Source organism: Cydia splendana, chromosome 6, assembly GCF_910591565.1.
Source record: "Cydia splendana chromosome 6, ilCydSple1.2, whole genome shotgun sequence".
Taxonomy (NCBI): Eukaryota; Metazoa; Arthropoda; class Insecta; order Lepidoptera; family Tortricidae; genus Cydia; species Cydia splendana.
The window spans coordinates 10,683,769-10,703,072 of NC_085965.1; the positions used below are offsets into that span (position 1 = coordinate 10,683,769).

At 37.1% G+C, this 19,304-nt stretch overlaps 1 protein-coding gene across 3 annotated transcripts in view; it reads right to left on the reverse strand.

Moving 5' to 3' along the window:
- Positions 1–167: 167 nt before the first annotated feature.
- The window catches only part of LOC134791397 (E3 ubiquitin-protein ligase RBBP6), a 51,060-nt gene continuing 31,923 nt past the window's right edge, over positions 168–19,304 (reverse strand). For all 3 annotated transcript variants that reach the window (XM_063762411.1, XM_063762410.1, XM_063762412.1), the window contains one exon: positions 168–3,222. In XM_063762411.1, coding sequence (XP_063618481.1) covers positions 387–3,222 — 2,836 coding nt within the window. In that variant the 3' untranslated portion in view covers positions 168–386. The remainder of the gene's footprint in view (positions 3,223–19,304) is intronic.

Genomic DNA, 19,304 nt, shown 5'->3' on the forward strand with positions numbered 1-19,304 from the left:
ATCAGATAAAAATAAACCGTTGATTATCTCCAAAATGGAGTTAATTAGAATTGTGGAAGGTCTTTAGGAATGTCTTTGAGGAAGTTAGGTACTTAATTTAAGCCCAGGAATGCATCCTAGGAGTTTAAAAAAAACACGGTTTACCTATAGGAAATAAAACAACACACTTGATACCACCAGAATATGTTTATTAATTATTATTAAATAATTAGTTTATTACATTTTATAACTATGAAGTGCATTTATGCACTACCTACTGTAGAAATTGTAAAGGTAATGTTCCGATAAAAATCCTAATTATTGGGAACAAAATAAAAGGAACATAATGTTAAAATTACGCTTTACCGATACGTAAGTAAATATGACTAATTCCGTCAAATGAGGACTTACTTATGTTTAGATTTTTTCTTCTTCTTACTAGACTTCTTCTTATGCTTACGTTTCTTTTTCTTTTTCTTGTGGTCATCAGAATCGGAGTCGGAATCGCTATCGCTGTCGCTAGCGGCTCGTTTCTTCTTTTTCTTGCTGCTACGCTTCTTTTTCTTCTTGCGTTTACGAGTATCCGAAGAGGATGACGACGATGTATCAGAGTCACTTGAGGATTCACTTTCGGTATCAGGTTTCTTTTTAACGTTAGCTAAATCTAATTTGATTGTTTCTTCTTCTAATTTAGGTTTTTTAACTTCGCTGGTTACAGTTTGTGACATCGACCGCTCGCGCTTTTTACCGACGGCATCGTCTTTTCCTTCATGATCAGACTCTACTGTCTCGTCGTAATCAGGCTCAAAGTGTGCTTCGTCCAAGGTGGACTTCTTTCTCTCTCGTTCAGCAGTCGTTTTTACGGCACTAGACATACCTTTATCTTGACTGCGAGAATCGACACCTGGTTCAGACTTTATCTTTTTAGACTCCCTTCCACCTTTATCTATGTCTTTTCGTTTTTTATCGCGATTTGGACTACGACTTGAAAATTTCTCTTGCAACCCCCTAGCGTCCGCTATCAAACGAGGCTTCTCCCCTTTTGATTCTATTCTGCTGACTGAATCTGGTTTTTTACTTCTATCTCTATCAACAGTTACTCTACGATACGGTTGTTCCTTCTTAGGTGTTTTAGACCGAGATTTTACTCGCTCTACTGTACTATGCACAACACGCGGTTCTCTCGATCTACGTACGTCATCCACTTTACCACCTAATCGTTCTTTTACAGACAATCTAGGAGGAGGAGTTTTAGATGTTCTCTTCTTGGTTTTATCATTTATTTCTATAGATCTATGTTCGGGATCTGCTACCGGAACGGTAATTTGAATATTATTCAAGGAACCTTTCGCCTGTGCGGCGTCGTCATACAGTTTGGCTCTATCGCTGCTTATTTTTTTTATTTCGATTGGTCTGAGGGAATGAATTGCCTTAGCAAATATGGCATTTTCAGCACGCTTCAGAACTTCTGAAGTTACTTTACCCGAATCCTCCTCATCGGGTGAGGTTATTTCACCCGGTTCTTTCTTTTCAGTATTGTCATCATCAACTTCCCATTTTGATAGCTCGGGTAGAGGCGCCAACATTTCCTTTTCGGTTGTGCCTTCTATATCTGCTTTCAAATCTAATTCGTCTGCAGTAATTTGTAATACAATTCCATCAAAAGGCTCTTCTTTGGGTCCGGGAACAACGTTACTCTCAATTATTGCCTCTTTAACGCCTTCATTATCTTCATTTTTAACGTAATTTTGTATTATTTCTTTATCTATTGCTTCTGCAGGTTCATCGCCATATAAATCATTTTGAGGTTCGTCTTTTACTACTCCCTTTGGAGATTCCGGTTTTTCATTTATATTGTTTTCACCAAGTTCATTGTTTATCTTGGTTTCATCGGCAATGTTATCACTGTCTACTTTATTTTGCTCGCCTACGGTGTCATCTTTATTTTTAGATTTTTCAACTTCGTCTTCCTCTTTTTCTTCCTTGTCGTCTTTTTTAACGATATCTTTGTCCTTTTTATCCTTTTTCTCTCGTTTTTTCTTTTTGTCTGTATCTTTTTCTTTCTCTTTTTCTCTCTTCTTTTTCTTTCTTTCCTTATCCCTCAATTTCTTTTCCTTCTCTTTATGCTCTTTGGCTCTTTCGGAAGACGTTTTATCCCGAAGTCTGTCTTCTTTCTTATCTCGCTTTCCATCACGGTCTCGATCACGAGAGCGACCTCTGGATTCGCTTCGCCGCTTATCGCGTGTGTCACGATTACGTTTGGGTGACCCACGAACTTTTTTCTCGGGTGTAGCTCTTTCATGCTCACGTTCTCTCTCTTTTTCATATTCTCGGTTCCTTTCGTGTCTATCACTACGAGGCCGTTCTTCGCGAGGTCGGTCTTCACGGAGCCTGTCTCTTTTCTCCATATCACGCGGTCTTTCGGCAGGATCCCTAACATCCCCATAGCGTTCCCTATCACGACCTTCTGGGTCCCTGTGTCTATCCTGCTCAAAGTTAGGATTACGTCTTGAAGGGCCTCTGTTACGAACCCCAGGTCTATAACCAGGACGCATTTCTCTTCCCGGATTGTTTTCATCTCTAAAGCCATCGCGGAAAGCAGGATCGTGGTAATTCGCAGGAGGTGGTTCTCTTGGGTCAACACTCGGCGGCCTGAACGGTACAGGACCTTCACGAAAACCATGAGGTGGGTTATCTCGAAAACCGCCATCCCTAAATGGAGCATTCCTAAAGTTTTCTCTAAAGGGCGCTGGCGGTCCTCCTCTAAAACCAGGATCACGGTATGGTAGGCCCGGGCCCACTTCACGGAACGGTTGTCCGTCTCTATACGGCATCGGGCCTTGGTCGCGGTACGGCCCGGGGCCTCTATAATTATCACGGAATCGAGGTGGATCGCCTACGTGAACAGGAATTTCGTTTTGCGCAGGCGGCATCGGCATATCCCTGTACCCTGGGGGACCTTCTACAAAAGGTGCTCTATAAGAATCTCGATAATTAGATGGCGGCATCCTCTCACGATCAATTGGTCCAGGTGGGGCATAAGGTGGTTTTTCGAACGGCGAAGGCTCAAATCCAGGCACTGGAGGTTCAAGTCCAGGAGGAATGTCTTCAAAGGGCGGTCCGTCATATCGGCCGCGATACCCAGGAGGCGGCTCCTGAATAGGAATACTCGATAATGGTGGAATGGGTTTTGGCCCCATGTTAGGGTACATCGGCGGTGGGCCATTGTTTCTTGGTCCATATCTGAGAAAAAATAAGACATATATTAGATAAAACCCTTAAAATACAGTGTTTTTTTAAACTCCGTTAACTTCGGGATATGGCTAAGTATATTTAAGGAAACTACTTAAATGGCAAAGATATTTTAAAAATAATTTTGAACATAGATCGTCTGAGATATACTAAACACCAATCAATATGTAAACAGGCCCTAAAGCAAGTACAAGCTCGCAGGGGCCTTATCAGAAAAAAAAATTGACTATCTCCAAAATGGAGTTATTAGAATACCGGTGTCTTTAAAAGTTCTTTCATTTGAGCTCAGGAATGCACCCTTGACATTAATGGAGTTTGAAATAAACACGTTGTATATATACAACGTAGATCATATCGTATTTTATAAAATACGATATGATCTACCTCTCATCAATGATTTTCAAACAGCTCTCTTCGTCACTAATCAACGAATGAAAATTGCCTCACGAATCAAACCTAATTGTCTAAGTTATAATATAATATGACTATTTATATCTTGACTAAAATTCGCGAGAGCTCGTAGAATTCTCACCACAGAATACCTCGTAGCAATGCGTTAAATACCATGCCTTGAAAGGGTTGACACCCAACAGCCTTAATTCTGGATAAAAAAAATGGTCAGTTGAAATTTAGCTACAAACTTACTAACAGTGAGTTGCACCACGCACAATTAACGAACTGATCAACTTTATTATGACATAGAGAAGTGACAAACATTACATATCTGCAAATTTTAACTTACTAAGATGCCACATACCGACGGATTGGTGCAACCGGCCTTATATGGGGTAGAAATGCAACTAATCGTAGACGGCAACCCGCTATAAAATAACCAGAGATCCTTATTAAAAATGACGAGATGCCGCGTGTCACCAGTTATGGTTCTATCCACTTGATACAGTTAGCATCAAGTGTATAGTTTGTAGCTTTCTAATAGACCCCCACGGCTAATCCTTTGTCTATTGTTAAGTAAAACCGCACTTGCTACTTGCTTACGCACCTCGATGCTACATTTTAGACTGGTTCTGTAGCGTTCGACTTGCCGGCACTCAGTAACCGTAAAGACCACACGGCGCGTACAGAAAAACGTTACGGCGCGTTACATGGGGGGGTGGGGGGGTCAAAAATGTCCAAAAATTGCGTTACGTAATACTTGAACGCTCCCCAAGGTATTTTTTTGCAGGTAAGTAGCAAGTGCGTTTTTACTTAACAATTGACAAAGGATTAGCCGTCGGGGTCTATTACAAAGCTACAAACTATACCTAGCGGATGAGACTATGCGAGATGAATAACTCCACACTATTAGTAAAATAATTGGACGTAATTGTGCGAAATTTATCCATCCTTTAAAATTTGTCTTTTCTTTTTGAAAAATTATATTAACAGGTTTTTGTGGATATGGATCCTTTTCCCTAAATGACGTCCAATTAGCGTGTAGCAGACAATTTTGGCGCGTCGTTCTATCCGCTACTTTATATGCTGACTCGTACCAGCGAGCGGCGAGACACTTACCAGTTCTGCAGTTCGCCTGAAAATCGTATTAAACACCTGCTTTGCGACTATCGTATGATATATTAATCGTAAGCTAGTTTTTACATGACTACGGCAAAGCAAAAGGGTATATTATATAATGTTTATCTGTTCATATGAGGGATCATAACTTCTAATAATTAATCCCATGAATAAGCAAAGAGTTCTGTTCAACAAGCGCCTGATGATTACCAGATACGATAATGTCATGCGATTCTTCATCGGCAACCGCACGAGAAATGTGTGCCATATCATTATGGTTTTTAATATTTTTTCCCTTACGCGAAACACTCTACGGCTTCCTTAACCCCCAAATCTTATGATCATAAGATTTGGGGGCTAAAGTTTACGAAAACTCGCGCACATAATTTACTAAACATTTATGTACCTAAGGCCACCTTGCTTTAGAAAGCTAGCCCTGTGCTTTAACCTTTTCGACGCCGTGTCAAACACAAAAGCAGTCACCCGGACGCCACGTCACCGAAGTGTCAAAACTGAAATTAAACTTTATGCATATGCACGTAGGTGACATGTTGCTCTGTGGTCTGTGACCGATTAATCAGTCTTTGGCGTTGAACCTGCGGTGCGGATATATCGGTCATTGGCGTCAAAAAGGTTAAAACGTACTAATATCAAACAATACGTTTTTTTTACATTTTATTTTACCCCTTTGCCTACGTTATTGATACGTAGCAGGGACTGAAAAGGTACCTTAAAAAACGGTTTTGACTGGTCTTTTTAAAGGTACCCGACCGTTAATAAAGTAGCATTTCGGTACCGATATCAATACTTAAGGTATTCAAACAAGCTTCCGTCCAATCGGTACCTGTAAATACGGTTTTGACCGTAGCCGTTAGCGATGGCCACCCGATTGAGCCGAAAGCCGCGTTTTATTAATTTAAGTTTTATTAAATTTATTACTTGTATTAATATAAGTAAATATAAAGGTACTTTATAAAAATGTCTATCAATTCAAAAAATTCCTGACATTTTCGTGTTCCGTCCCCATTCCTGACAGGCCAAAATTCCTGACATGTCAGGAAAATTCCTGTCATCTATTTATTTTGTTGGTATAGAGGAACAACTTCGAGAAAGAGTCGAATAGAAGGATACAGCTGGGCTGGGCAGCATATGGGAAGCTGCGTCGAGTCTTCACGTCATTAATCCCACAAAGTCTGAAGACAAAAGTCTTCAATCAGTGCGTCCTACCCGTGATGACATACGGAGCCGAAACGTGGACACTCACGGTAGGACTGGTCCATAAATTCAAAGTCGCTCAGCGAGCTATGGAAAGGGCTATGCTCGGAGTCTCTCTGAGGGATCGTATTCGAAATGAAGTCATCCGTCAGAGAACTAAAGTCGTCGACATAGCCCACCGGATTAGCAAGCTGAAGTGGCAGTGGGCCGGTCATATTAGCCGTAGAACCGATAACCGTTGGGGTAGGCGAGTTCTGGAGTGGAGACCGCGCATCGGCAAACGTAGCGTAGGACGCCCTCAGACTAGATGGAGCGATGACCTTCGCAAGGCGGCTGGCAAGAGCTGGATCAGAGTTGCCGCAAATCGTGCTCAATGGCGTGCAATAGGAGAGGCCTATGTCCAGCAGTGGACGAGAGTAGGCTGATGATGATGATGATGATGATGTTATAGCGGCAACAGAAATACATCATCTGTGAAAATTTCAGCTGTCTAGCTATCACAGTACACGAGATACAGCCTGGTGACGGACGGACGGACGGACAGCGGAGTGTTAGTAATAGGGTCCCGTTTTACCCTTTGGGTACGGAACCCTAAAAACGGCACATTTTTCGGTCTGGTACCTCTACCTGAAACGGTCAACCTTAGCGGTACCGTTTAAAAAGATACCTATTACATGTTATTTAATCGGGTACCGTTACTGTTGGATACCTTTTCAATTGATATACCTTTATTTTAGGTTACCGGTCTTTTGCCGTTTTATTCGGGTACCGTTACCTACTGTTGGATATTATACCTATTCTATTAAGACCTTTATTTTAGGTACTGGTATTTTGCCGTTTTATTCGGATACCGTTACTGTTGGATACCTATTCAATTGATACCTTTATATTAGGTTACCGGTCTTTTGCGGTTTTTCAGTAGTACGTACACCAGTTTTGATTTCTAGCATTGACAGACATTGAGCTAGGCCGCGGAAGGACGAACAGACAACCCGCACCACAGTATTGAAGTAAAAACATGCAGACCTAATTGGGTTGAGAGCCTCTGTATCGATGATATAAATAAACGGACACGTGGGTGTTGGACTACGCAAGACGGAAGGTTCTGCTTCATTAGCTATAGCCATCTGACTGACAAACGACGAAAAGTCACTACTTGTTTCGCAGCTAATGAGGGCCTTTAAATTTAATTTGTATTACTGTCCTTTTTCTTAGCGCTTTCCCAGTTGAAAGAGAGAAGCCCGGGATACATCGGTAAATTCCAAGAATTAGAACACATTCAGTGCCAGCCCGTGCTACGCGCTACGAGCGTAGCCGATAACACGGGAAAAACCGTATGTAGCGAAAAGCGCCTACGAACAGTGAACTCCCCTAGGGAGTCGCTGGCAGTTAAAGTGTTAAGAGAGCGAATCCCATCTCATATTCCTACCTACCTAATAGAGGAGAAACTAGACCTTATTGGGATTAGTCTGGTTTCCTTGCAATGTTTTTCTTCAACAAAAAGCAATTAGAGAATTATAATTAAGGGGTCATCCATTAATTACGTCACACGTTTAGGGGGAGGGAGGGGGGTCAAGAAAATGTGACATATTGTGACATGGGGGAGGGGGGAGACACAAACTTTGTGACGTCACTTTAACTTCATCAGTAACCGAAATTTTTTTTTAAATTATTTTATTCGCTGTACATTTAAATAACAAGTTTTTAAAACGATAATCGTTTTTATTCTTTTAATTTTCTTTTTTAAGCAGTTTTGGGTTATAAAATCTATATATATAAAACAAAGTCGTGTTTGTTCCAGCACCCATAACCCGAGAACGGCTGGACCGATTTTCATGGTTTTTGATTTGTTGGATTATTCTCGGCCCAGAATAGCAGAATAACTGTTAAAACCATTGAAAAAATTGACGAAAACAAAATAATAAAAGAAAAATCATTCCCATACAAAATGTTCCTAGGTATCTTACCTGTCAAACATTTGATGTTCATCCCGTCGATACGGTAAACTTTTACCTCAAATTAAAGAACGTATTTAAAAAAGGGTTTCGAACCGACAAGATATATCCACAATATTAGGATTACGCCGTATTTGAGATTTTAAAATTGTAAAATAGTGACAGTAATGACAATCATTGACATATTTATATTTATGCATGCACTATAGTGATGAGGCTAATAACCATAAGGTTACATCACGTTTGTCAAATGTAGCGATTATACGCGAATTAGTCGAATCGATTTTAATGCCGATTTTTGCAACTTTGTATTATTTGTTTGTATTATTAAATAACCTTTTTTTCACATCGAATCTCATTTTATTGTCATTTGGTTTTTGTTTTAATTGTATCGTTTTTTTTTTGTCGATTTTCATCAACTTACGGAAATGTCATATGAATCGAAACGACAGACTTGACCACAGATGAGTATTAATCGAATAACTTTTTATTCGACTAATTAATCGAATAAAAAAGTTAATCGTCAAATTTAATCGTCGATTAAATTATTCGCGATTAATTTAGTCGACCTAACATACGATTGAAATTGAATTAATCTGAATATTAATCGACTAAATTTTCGATTAAATCTCGATTGAAAGTTGACAAGGGGGCATTTTTGTACGTAAAAAAAAATGGGAGCCAAACACTTTGTCATAAAAGTCATCATGGGTGTCGTTTTATAGGTTTTAGGGATTGCCGGTTTAGAAAATGATAACTGTTTTAGAATCCAAGATGTCGACCGTGCACTTTGTCATAAAAGTCGTCATGGATGTCGTTTTATAGGTTTCAGGGAGTGCCGGTTTTGTAAATGATGACTGTTTTGGAATCCAAGATGTCCGCCGTGCACTTTGCCATAAAAGTCATTATGGGTGTCGTTTTATAGGTTTTAGGGAGTGCCGGTTTCGAAAATAATGACTATTTTGGAATCCGAGATGTCTACCGTGCACTTGATCATAAAAGTCGTCATGGATGTCGTTTTATAGGTTTTAGGGAGGGCAAAATTCGAAAATGATGACTCTTTTGGAATCCAAATATGTCTGACGTGCAGTTTGATATAAGGTGTTTTCGGGTATTACCGAATGTCGGATAATTCCGAAATTCAGATGAAAATCACCCTTAATTCCATCATAATAAAAGTCTCTTTCGGAATTATCCGACAGTTTTCGACATTCGGAATTACCCGAGTAAACCTTAAAAGTCATCATGGGTGTCGTTTTATAGGTTTTAGGGAGTGCCGGTTTCGAAAATGATGACTGTTTTGGAATCCAAGATGTCTGCCGTGGACTTTGACGCGATTAATTTAGTCGACCTAACATCCCAAGTAGCATGGAAGTGTCGGCAACATCAATATAGCAGCCAATTAAGAACTTAGAGTGATTTAAGGGACGTATAAGAGTGTCAGAAAAGATTTAAGCTGTATAAAAGGTACTTTACAGACATTATACGGCTCAAGCTGTATAAAATCATTATAAAGGATTCTGCGGAAGCATGGGGTGCTTTATCAGAATATAAAAAATCTACTATAAAACTAAAAGTGTTGTGAGAGACTACAAGCTAATTCTATCGTAAAAGCTGTATACAGGCTGTATTGTAGTAACACTTGGCACTTTTAGCTGTACAAAAGTATCTGTCAACTCCGTTTTAAAACATTAAGGGTTGTGAAACACTACAAGCTAATTTTATCGTAAAAGCTGTATACAGGCTGTATTGTAGTATCACTTGGCACTTGTAGCTGTACAAATGTATCTGTCAACCCCGTTTTAAAGCTATTTCTTATGGCGTAATCTTACTCTCCTATAAGAATAGTAGTTGTATAACTTCTGTCTGTAAGGGTATTATAAAACCAAATGAATAAATGGCAGCTATAGTACAGCTTTTTTCTGTATTACTGATAGAGTCGCTTATAACAATCTTTTGGCGTAATTTTACACTCGTATAAGTATAGTAGTGTAATGATTTCTGAAAATAAGTGTATTATAAAACTAAAGGAATATATGACAGTTACAGTACAGGTTTTTTATTTGTTATACGGATCTCTAAAGAGAATTATAACTTATGTACGGAGAACCGAAATACAGCCAAACGAATACAAATATTCTATTATAAAGCTGTTTTAATAACAAAAGCTGTAAAAGACACTCCATTTATTACACAGCACAGATTATAATGCTCTCCAACTATCCTGTAGGCTGTTTAAAAATTGTCGCCATTTTACAATAAAATAAAAACGTATTTGTAAATATAATTAAAGAAATACTTGCAAATATTTAGCAGACTAACGCCGTGTTATGATTACCAGCTAAAATAAATTGACTTTAGCCTTAGAATTAATATTTATAAATATTTTTGATACTCTAACCTTAAAAACAAACAGGAACTTTACCGATTTTTGATATTTTCCTTATGGTTTCTCTTTGTTATTTTGCAGGCGCGTAATTATTTTGCCAGAAAAGATACACAGGTTCACAATAAATAATAATCCGCACTTACCAATAATGTAATATTCCATTCAAGTCCTGTATAATATTTACTTTTACTTTTACCATCCACTATAACACTTTATTGTCGCCATTACTATATTACGAATGAACAAGATTAAGACATTTTAGTTTCTTAAATGATTATTATTCTCTTGTAATTCTTTCTTAGAACTCATTTAAAACTTATATTCTTATATCGTACTTATAAGAGATTATCTGTAGTGTTAAGGTTTCCTGTTACACCGAAATATAGCTGTAATGCAGCTATTATGCAGCTTATGTATTGCTTATACAGCTACTCTACAGCTCTAATAACGCCAAAGGCTGTATAATTTGGGCCCTTTTTTTACTTATAAGGGCTGTATAAGCGCTTATACAGCCTTTGTACATCCTAACTGTACAGCTTATAGTGTACAAATAAACTTTAATACAGCTTATATACAGCTTGCAATGCTACTTGGGATACGATTGAAATTGAATTAATCTGAATATTAATCGATTAAATCTCGATTGAAAGTTGACAGGTGGTCATTTTTGTACGTAAAAAAAAAGATGGGAGCCAAACACTTTGTCATAAAAGTCATCATGGGTGTCGTTTTATAGGTTTTAGGGATTGCCGGTTTCGAAAATGATAACTGTTTTAGAATCCAAGATGTCGACCGTGCACTTTGTCATAAAAGTCGTCATGGATGTCGTTTTATAGGTTTCAGGGAGTGCCGGTTTCGAAAATGATGACTGTTTTGGTATCCAAGATGTCTGCCGTGGACTTTGTCATAAAAGTCATCATGGTTGTCGTTTTATAGGTTTTCGAGAGTGCCGGTTTCGAAAATAATGACTATTTTGGAATCCGAGATGTCTGCCGTGCACTTTATCATAAAAGTCGTCATGGGTGTAGTTTTATAGGTTTTAGGGAGTGCCGGTTTCGAAACTAATGACTCTTTTGGAATCCAAGATCTCTGCCGTGCACTTTGATATAAAAGTCATCATGGATGTCGTTTTATAGGTTTTAGGGAGTGCAGAATTCGAAAATGATGACTGTTTTGGAATCCAAGATGTCTGTCGTGCACTTTGACATAAAACTCATCATGGATGTCGTTTTATAGGTTTTAGGGACTGGAGAATTCGAAAATGATGCCGTGCACTTTGTCATAAAAGTCATCATGGGTGTCGTTTTATAGGTTTTAGGGAGTACCGGTTTCGAAAATAATGTCTATTTTGGAATCCAAGATGTCTGCCGTGCACTTTGTCATGAAAGTCGTCATGGGTGTCGTTTTATAGGTTTCAAGGAGCGCAGAATTCGAAATAATGATTATTTTGGAATCAAAGATGTGTGTAATGATAATTTGAAAACTTCGCGTTATATTCCACAAGCTTATTTGAATGCAAGACATTGACATATTTTAGTATAATGTTGCCTGTTTCGTACAAGTCATATAATAGTGAACCGATAGAGTCTGTGCGGAAAGAGAAGAGTCGTGGGATTTGAGGGCGCGCCAGTGCTATTTGATGGTTTTTGCTATGCTGACAACACTGGTCACGTGATTATAGTACGACACTAAAGGTCATGATACTTGTATCCCTTTTGTTCCGGTTTTTTACCACGGCTTACTAAACGGAGCCTGGTGGTGGTGTCGGCTCGTAAAATCAATCCTCTGATTTAGCGCAGGCACTAGTTTTCTTTTTAAAACACACTCTTGTTTTTCACTCAGATACTAAAAAGTGACAGTGCGATTGACAAAACTGCTAAAACTAGTTAAGAATCTGCCCAATACAACTGTAATTTTAGTACCAAACAAGATAGAGTCTCATTTATGTACTGCCTAATCTGTGCAGTTCAACAGTTAGTTTAATACAAAACCGGGTAGATCGGGTAGAAATTGGGCAATAGAACTGTAATTTTACTATCTGGGATATATTTTATCTGGGATTTATTTATTTTATTGTAAACTTGACTTGTAATGTATGTGTACATTATTAGTAATAAATATGAATATGAATAAAAATAGTGCAGTAGGTAGGCCTTATTGGGATATGTCCGGTTCTCTCATCTCACGATATTTTACTTCGCCGAAAAGTCTGCTACATATGAAATATAATTTCGTAACTAACAGAACCTAGTAAACGAACTTACAAATAAAGAAATATTTTTATGAAAAAGTTTTATTCTTTGTAATCGAAGTCTGAATTAAAATATTCACTTTATATGTTTGAGCTAGCTTCAGAACAACCAGGGACTGATGTGAGGAACTGGATGTGCTTGAATCCGGCACGTAGATTACGAATTCTTGCATATCACCTATTTAGCGGTCTTTTATTCGAGATACCGTAGGTACTTTTACACAATCCTGAAAAAAAAATTACATATAAATATGCATAAAATGGCAAGTATCAAGACTATTTGCCAGTTATTTTAAAGATCATGAACGACCTGCATATTTATGAAAATTAATATATTTTGAATGAATATACTTACCGATTATGTACCGGAAACAAGTTACTTAGGGGGCTTATTAAATAGGTAAGTAATTATTTAATATTAAATACAACATCAATACCCGTGAATAACGGAAACACGTTCCGCGACTTTTTGTAAGTCGATAGTCGGCTTTTAGCCGTTTTCTTCCCGCTGACAAAACCGAACAATGTTAAATATAATTTTTCTTGTGGTTTTATGTACGGTTTCATCGTGTTTTGAAAATATTTTATACATAAAACTTGCGGTTTTTGTTAATAAAAATATACAATGACAGAAGTTTGTTTACTTTTTACAAGACAGGTGTCAAAGGTTTGATTGCCATATAAAATTTAAAATGTTAGTTCCCGTTTCTGCCACGACTCTTCTCTTTCCGCACAGACTCTACAACTAACCGAAAAAAATTAGGTACGTATACGTATTTGTTGATATAATGCCTGTAATACAATCATTGTGTAATCCGTATTTAACGTGCAAAAAAAAAACAAATGCATACATGTACCTAGAGTCAGACCAAGAATAGTCTGCAGCGGATTTGATAGCCCTCGCAGTGCAAGTGTTATTTTAAACGTCAAACTTCTATGAAATTATGACGTATAAATGACACTTGCACTGCGTGGGCTATCAAATCCGCTGCAGACTTTTTATGGACCGACTCTAGGTGAAACGAAGTTCACCGGGTCAGCTAGTTACTAATATTTATATCGTCAAAAATATTTTGATAAAATATTAATAATACTTAGGTACTTACTTAATTCGATTTGGCGATTTCGTAGAAAAAATGTGACATCACAATAGGGGGGAGGGGTTTGCCAAATGTGACCAAATGTGACAAGGGGGGGGGGGGGTCAAAAACCTAGAAATTCGTGTGATGTAATTAATGGATGACCCCTAAGCAATAAATTCAATTCTACCATAATAATAAAATTAACCTACCGGAAAAATAATTGAGATCTATGGGTGCCAAGTTCTAGTTCGCTTGGGATGTAATTAAAGTTCAGGATTTGACTTGGCAAATTTTTACGTATCTGGAAACCAGATATGTTTATTTTATCGGCCATACCATAACGTCACTTTTCATAAAAATATTGACTTAAAAAATCACATGTGTAATGCAATAGACATTCTGTCCTAAGGCATCGGACCCCGTGAAAACGAACTCGCCAGAAAAGTAGGTTAGGTTAGAAATGGGTTAGAATTGCGGCACCCACAAAGTCGAACTGTTGTCGAAATATTAGTTGAGCCCCTATTCCCACGATGGGGCCTAGTCAAAAAATATCCTCATTGACATTTATCATAAAAATCCTTATTTATCAATAAGTAACGCTTGGGGAAAAGTAGGTTTTACGAAAAAGTATCATTCAATTTTAAGTGACAGTTATACCAATAACATTTACTTTTTATGTACAAAACTTTTTTTTTCTTTTTTTGCGATGTTGATATTATTGATCTAAACTCATATTACATTTTTTTCTTTATTTTGTCCTTAGAAATATATGCGTGGTTCCTCGTGAACAGCTATGATAGAGATTAGTCTAAAATAACAGACACGTATTTTTTTACCAGCACAATCTCAACCTATTAGACGAAACTATCCTCCAAAATTTAGGATGTTTTTTGCTTTTTAGGGTTCCGTACCTCAAAAGGAAAAAAACGGAATCCTTATAGGATCACTTTGTTATCCGTCCGTCTGTCTGTCAAAGCCCTTTATCTCGGGAACACATGGAGGTATCGAGTCAAAATTAAAACCATATACCTACTCAAGTCTACAGCCCCTTGAAGCTATAGAAAATCAAACTAAGTAAACGTAAAAATTATATACGACCGTTTATGCCTCAAAAAAAGATATTTCGACACTCTCAAGGGAATCAAAATTTATAGGGTGCTTTCCTTTCGCCTAGAACTATGAAATTTGGCAAGTGATACCGTCTTAAATATAGTAAACAAGTACCTATAGGGAAAAATCTAAAAAATATACATTTGTAATTAAATCATAAATTCCTGAACTATTTATAATAGGTATGTACCTGAAAATTTGTACGGAACCCTCAGTGGTCGAGTCCGACTCGCACTTGTCCGGTATTTTAAGGAAAATATGAGTTTAAGTAAGCCGATATAACAAAACACGTGCTCATTTTTTTATGTTCTAATTTCTAATACATATATTGTGTCTCTGTGAGCTGTAGACCCGGCGATAAGCTTCAAAAATTTTAGAATAAAGAATACTTACTTCTTCGAGTAATTATCACAGCGAACTCACAAAATTTTAAGTGCCATAGAGCCTACTGGCGCTTAAGAGGGAAGTCTCGTACTCGTCCATACAAAACGTTATTCCACTTCTAAACATTTTCCATTCTCCATGATTTTTTAGTATGTTATTGACACAACGAAGAACTAGGTTTATAGGTTTTCCTTTTTTCAAAATTTGCAATACAAAACGAAATATTAAAAAAAAGCGAGACCTATAAGCCTAGAATATATTATGTTGAAGCGATCGACATCAAAATCAAAGTGATTTGTTAAGATTGAATTAGTAGAAAAAAATCTCCCGAAATGAGAGCTAAAAAAATACGTCTCTGTTATTTTTTATTTTAGACTACTCGCTAACACGACGATCGGTCTAGCCTAATGGCTACCCATTCCTATGACAACCTATGAAGCCCTGCCTATGAAGCCGACCGTTGTGCGTTCAAATCCCGGTAAGGGCATTTATTTGTGTGATGCTGATCAGCACGGATATTTGTTCCGGAGTCATGGGTGATATCTATGTATTTGAGTATTTATATAAGGACCGTATCGTTTATTATGGGTACAACTTTACTTAGCCGTTTTTCTGGTATTATATTTTTATTTAAAAATGGCTACAAATATAATGACCACCAAAAAATACTTTGGTACCTTAAATAAAAAAATCATGCTTACCAAAAAAAATTACTGAACACCAAAAAAATAAGGCCTAAAAATACAAAAGTACCACCACTTTAATTACGACTGCACTTCAAATTGTATTCAAATACCAAATATATTGAATGATCACCAAAAATTATTAATGATCACCAAATCTTGAAGACCAAATTAATGCGATATTTTCACCTAAATAAACCACTATGATTACCAAAAAATTTATACATATTACCAAATAAAGTAAACTGATGCCAAAATTACTAGCCCCTCCCGCTCAACCCCCCGTAGCCCGCACCGCATACCTACCTAACCTAATCTACTTTTCTAGTAGCATTTCGTTATGCTACTAGAAAAGTAAGTTAAACTGCTATCAGTTAAGTGGGTTAGGTTAGGTTAGCACTGCGACCCTTACAGAAACGAAATGGTACTAGAAAAGTAGGTTAGGTTAAGTTTCAACTGCTACCCATACAGATACGAAACGCTACTAGAAAAGTGGGTTAGGTTAGGTTTGAACTGCGACCCTTACAGAAAAGAAATGCTACTAGAAAAGTGGGTTAGGTTAGGTTTGAACTGCGACCCATACAGAAACGAAATGCTACTAGAAAAGTGGGTTAGGTTAGGTTTGAACTGCGACCCTTGCAGAAAAGAAATGCTACTAGAAAAGTGGGTTAGGTTAGGTTTGAACTGCGACCCTTACAGAAACAAAATGCTACTAGAAAAGTGGGTTAGGTTAGGTTAGAACTGCGACTGTTACAGAAATAAAATGCTACCAGAAAAAGGTGACGAAGTGGATTAATTAATTTAAGGCGCGGTGTGTAGTAAAATGCGCTTTTTTGTCACCATATATACAGACTTTTACAAGGATTTCATGCATTATTTTCTAGTATGTATAACTTCAGTCCTTGAACTACGTTATTGCTTGTCAGAAACACGACGGCTCATAATTTTCTCGATAGAATCTTAAGTTGAAAACATGCCTAACACTGTCTTTATTTCCTTATGTTAGAAGTACTACGACGAAAATGTATATGAAACTTACTTCAGTCGATAGCTTTTAAGTAAATCTTCATTATTGCTTGTCCTTTTATCGATACATTAAATTTTTCATTCATCATTTTATGAAATTCATCATTTTGCCTCCTAAATTACACCCTACGCGGCAATACCTTGCGCCCATTCCTCACGCCAGTACGCCCGTGATCACTGTCAGCGTCGGACCTATGCTAGTTTAGCGGATGTTTCATAAAATGGGTAATCACAGTATAAATATGCAAATATGTTATACACACAATGTTTTTCAACATACTTACGAAGAAAAGCAAAATAATTCTTAAATACGGTGACATTTCAGACATTCGTCCGTCATATTGTCATTTTATAACAAGTTGAGCAGCAAAGGCACACACCCATCTAACCAATCCGGAATTCAGTCACGATTGATAAATTGTGTAAACATATTTTAAAAGGCTATTAAATTAATCAATTGATTGAATTTTTTTTTAAACATAGATACAGGATTCAAATATGTGGAAGTGTTTAGTGTATGGTGGTAACCATTTCAACACTTTTGGTTTCCGAGATACCTACATGCGTTTTTGTGGAAGTGGTCGAAAAATGGCTATAATGGTTTTGTGTTTAATTGGATTAGGTAATTACATCCTAAGGAAAATAAGTGTATCGTAATAAAAAAAATGCGAGTGTCATGGGACAATCGGTTGAAACGAAGTTAAGAAAGAGTCGTGACGGAAACTCGTGACGGAAAACTCTTATACTTTTTTTCGCCTAGGCTCCATCCGCCAAGTCCGTACCGTGCGATATGGAACTTTGTTCCAAAAAATGCTTTATAGCCATTTGATTGATTTTGTGATATAGTCCTAATATATAAAATAAGGCTAATAAAGGAATGAAAGGGGGAGGCCTATGTTCAGCAGTGGACGTCTTATGGCTGAGATGATGATGATGATGATGATGAATAAAGGAATACAAGACAAGTAACATTTCTGTTTTGTTGAAAATAATTATAATTTATTTGTAGCTCAAGAAAATTTTAAAAATTAGCGTAATAAATTCGTGTAGTTTTGAAAATTGGTACAGTTATACCTTGTGATGTCCAGATAGACATACTAAAAGTCCTCGAGGGTAGGGGGTGTGTGGAGGGTGTAGCGGGGGTTGAAGATGTGAGAATAGGTAATACGCAACTCATGTCAACTATTTTTCGCACTATTTTTTATCATCAAGTGATGATGAACAATAACAGCCACATTTTGCCTCTCATTAAGCATCCGGACAAATCTGTCGGTCGAAGAATTGTAGCAGCCAGTCATTTCTTTACAACATCACTCAATTTAAGGAGTCATCCATTAATTACATCACACGTTTAGGGGGAGGGAGGGGGTCCAGAAGCTTTTTTTTTTCAATTTTTGTTCATAGCTCATATCTGTACGAATAGCATTATAATTACTCCGGACAAAAGTAAAACATAAACTTTACTACAATTTTAGTTATTTTTATTTTTACGTTACATCAATACTTTTGGAGCTAGAGGTTGTTAAAATTAACAAAGAGATAAAAAAAGACGAATTAAAAAAACGGGATTTTTTCGTAATTTATCATATCATAAATATTTTTTTGTGTTTAGAATAAGCAAGCTTAGCGAGGGCATGTCGGGCCATCATCAGTATGGGTTCCGCAGTTACCCGTACGTCAAAATAGTCTGAGTGATTGCAAACACTCAAAAACGGCTGGAGCTTTCAGGTTTGCTATATTTTTCCTTGAAAGTATACTAAGCACTTTCACGATTTTTTCATATTTTTTGGACACATATGGTTCAAAAGTTAGGGGAACTAGAGGGGAAAATACCACTTATTTTCTTTCAGATAGATTATTTCCGAAAATATTATGCTGATCAAAAAATGGTCCTTAAAGACCTATCCAGCGACACCCTACCCTATAGGGTTGAAGCAAAAAAAATTTCATGCCCACTTTTCATATAAGGGAACCACCCTATTAAATATTTTTTCAAGTTTTTATTTTACGACTTTGTCAGCGTAACTGATTTATATATTCTTGCTTATTCTAAACTAAAAATATGATTTATGATGAACAATTACGAAAAAACGACGTTTTCTTAAATCGACTTTTTTATATCTTTGTTAACTTTAACAGCCCTAAAGTATTGATCGTAACGTCAAAATAAAAATAACCAAATTTGTAGGAAATTTTATATTAAAACTTTTGTTATTTATTTGTATGCTATTCGTACAGATATTCGAGATATGAGCAAAAATATGAAAAAGATACCTTCACCCCCCTCCCCCCTACACCCTCAGCACACCCGCTAAGCTCGAGGACTTTAAGTATGTTTATCTGGACACTACAAGGCATAACTGTGCCAATTTTCAAAATTATACGAATTATTTCCGCAGATTTTATTTATTTACTTGAGCTATTAACTAACTCGAATGTCGAAGTAGAAGTGTTTTTTGCCATTAC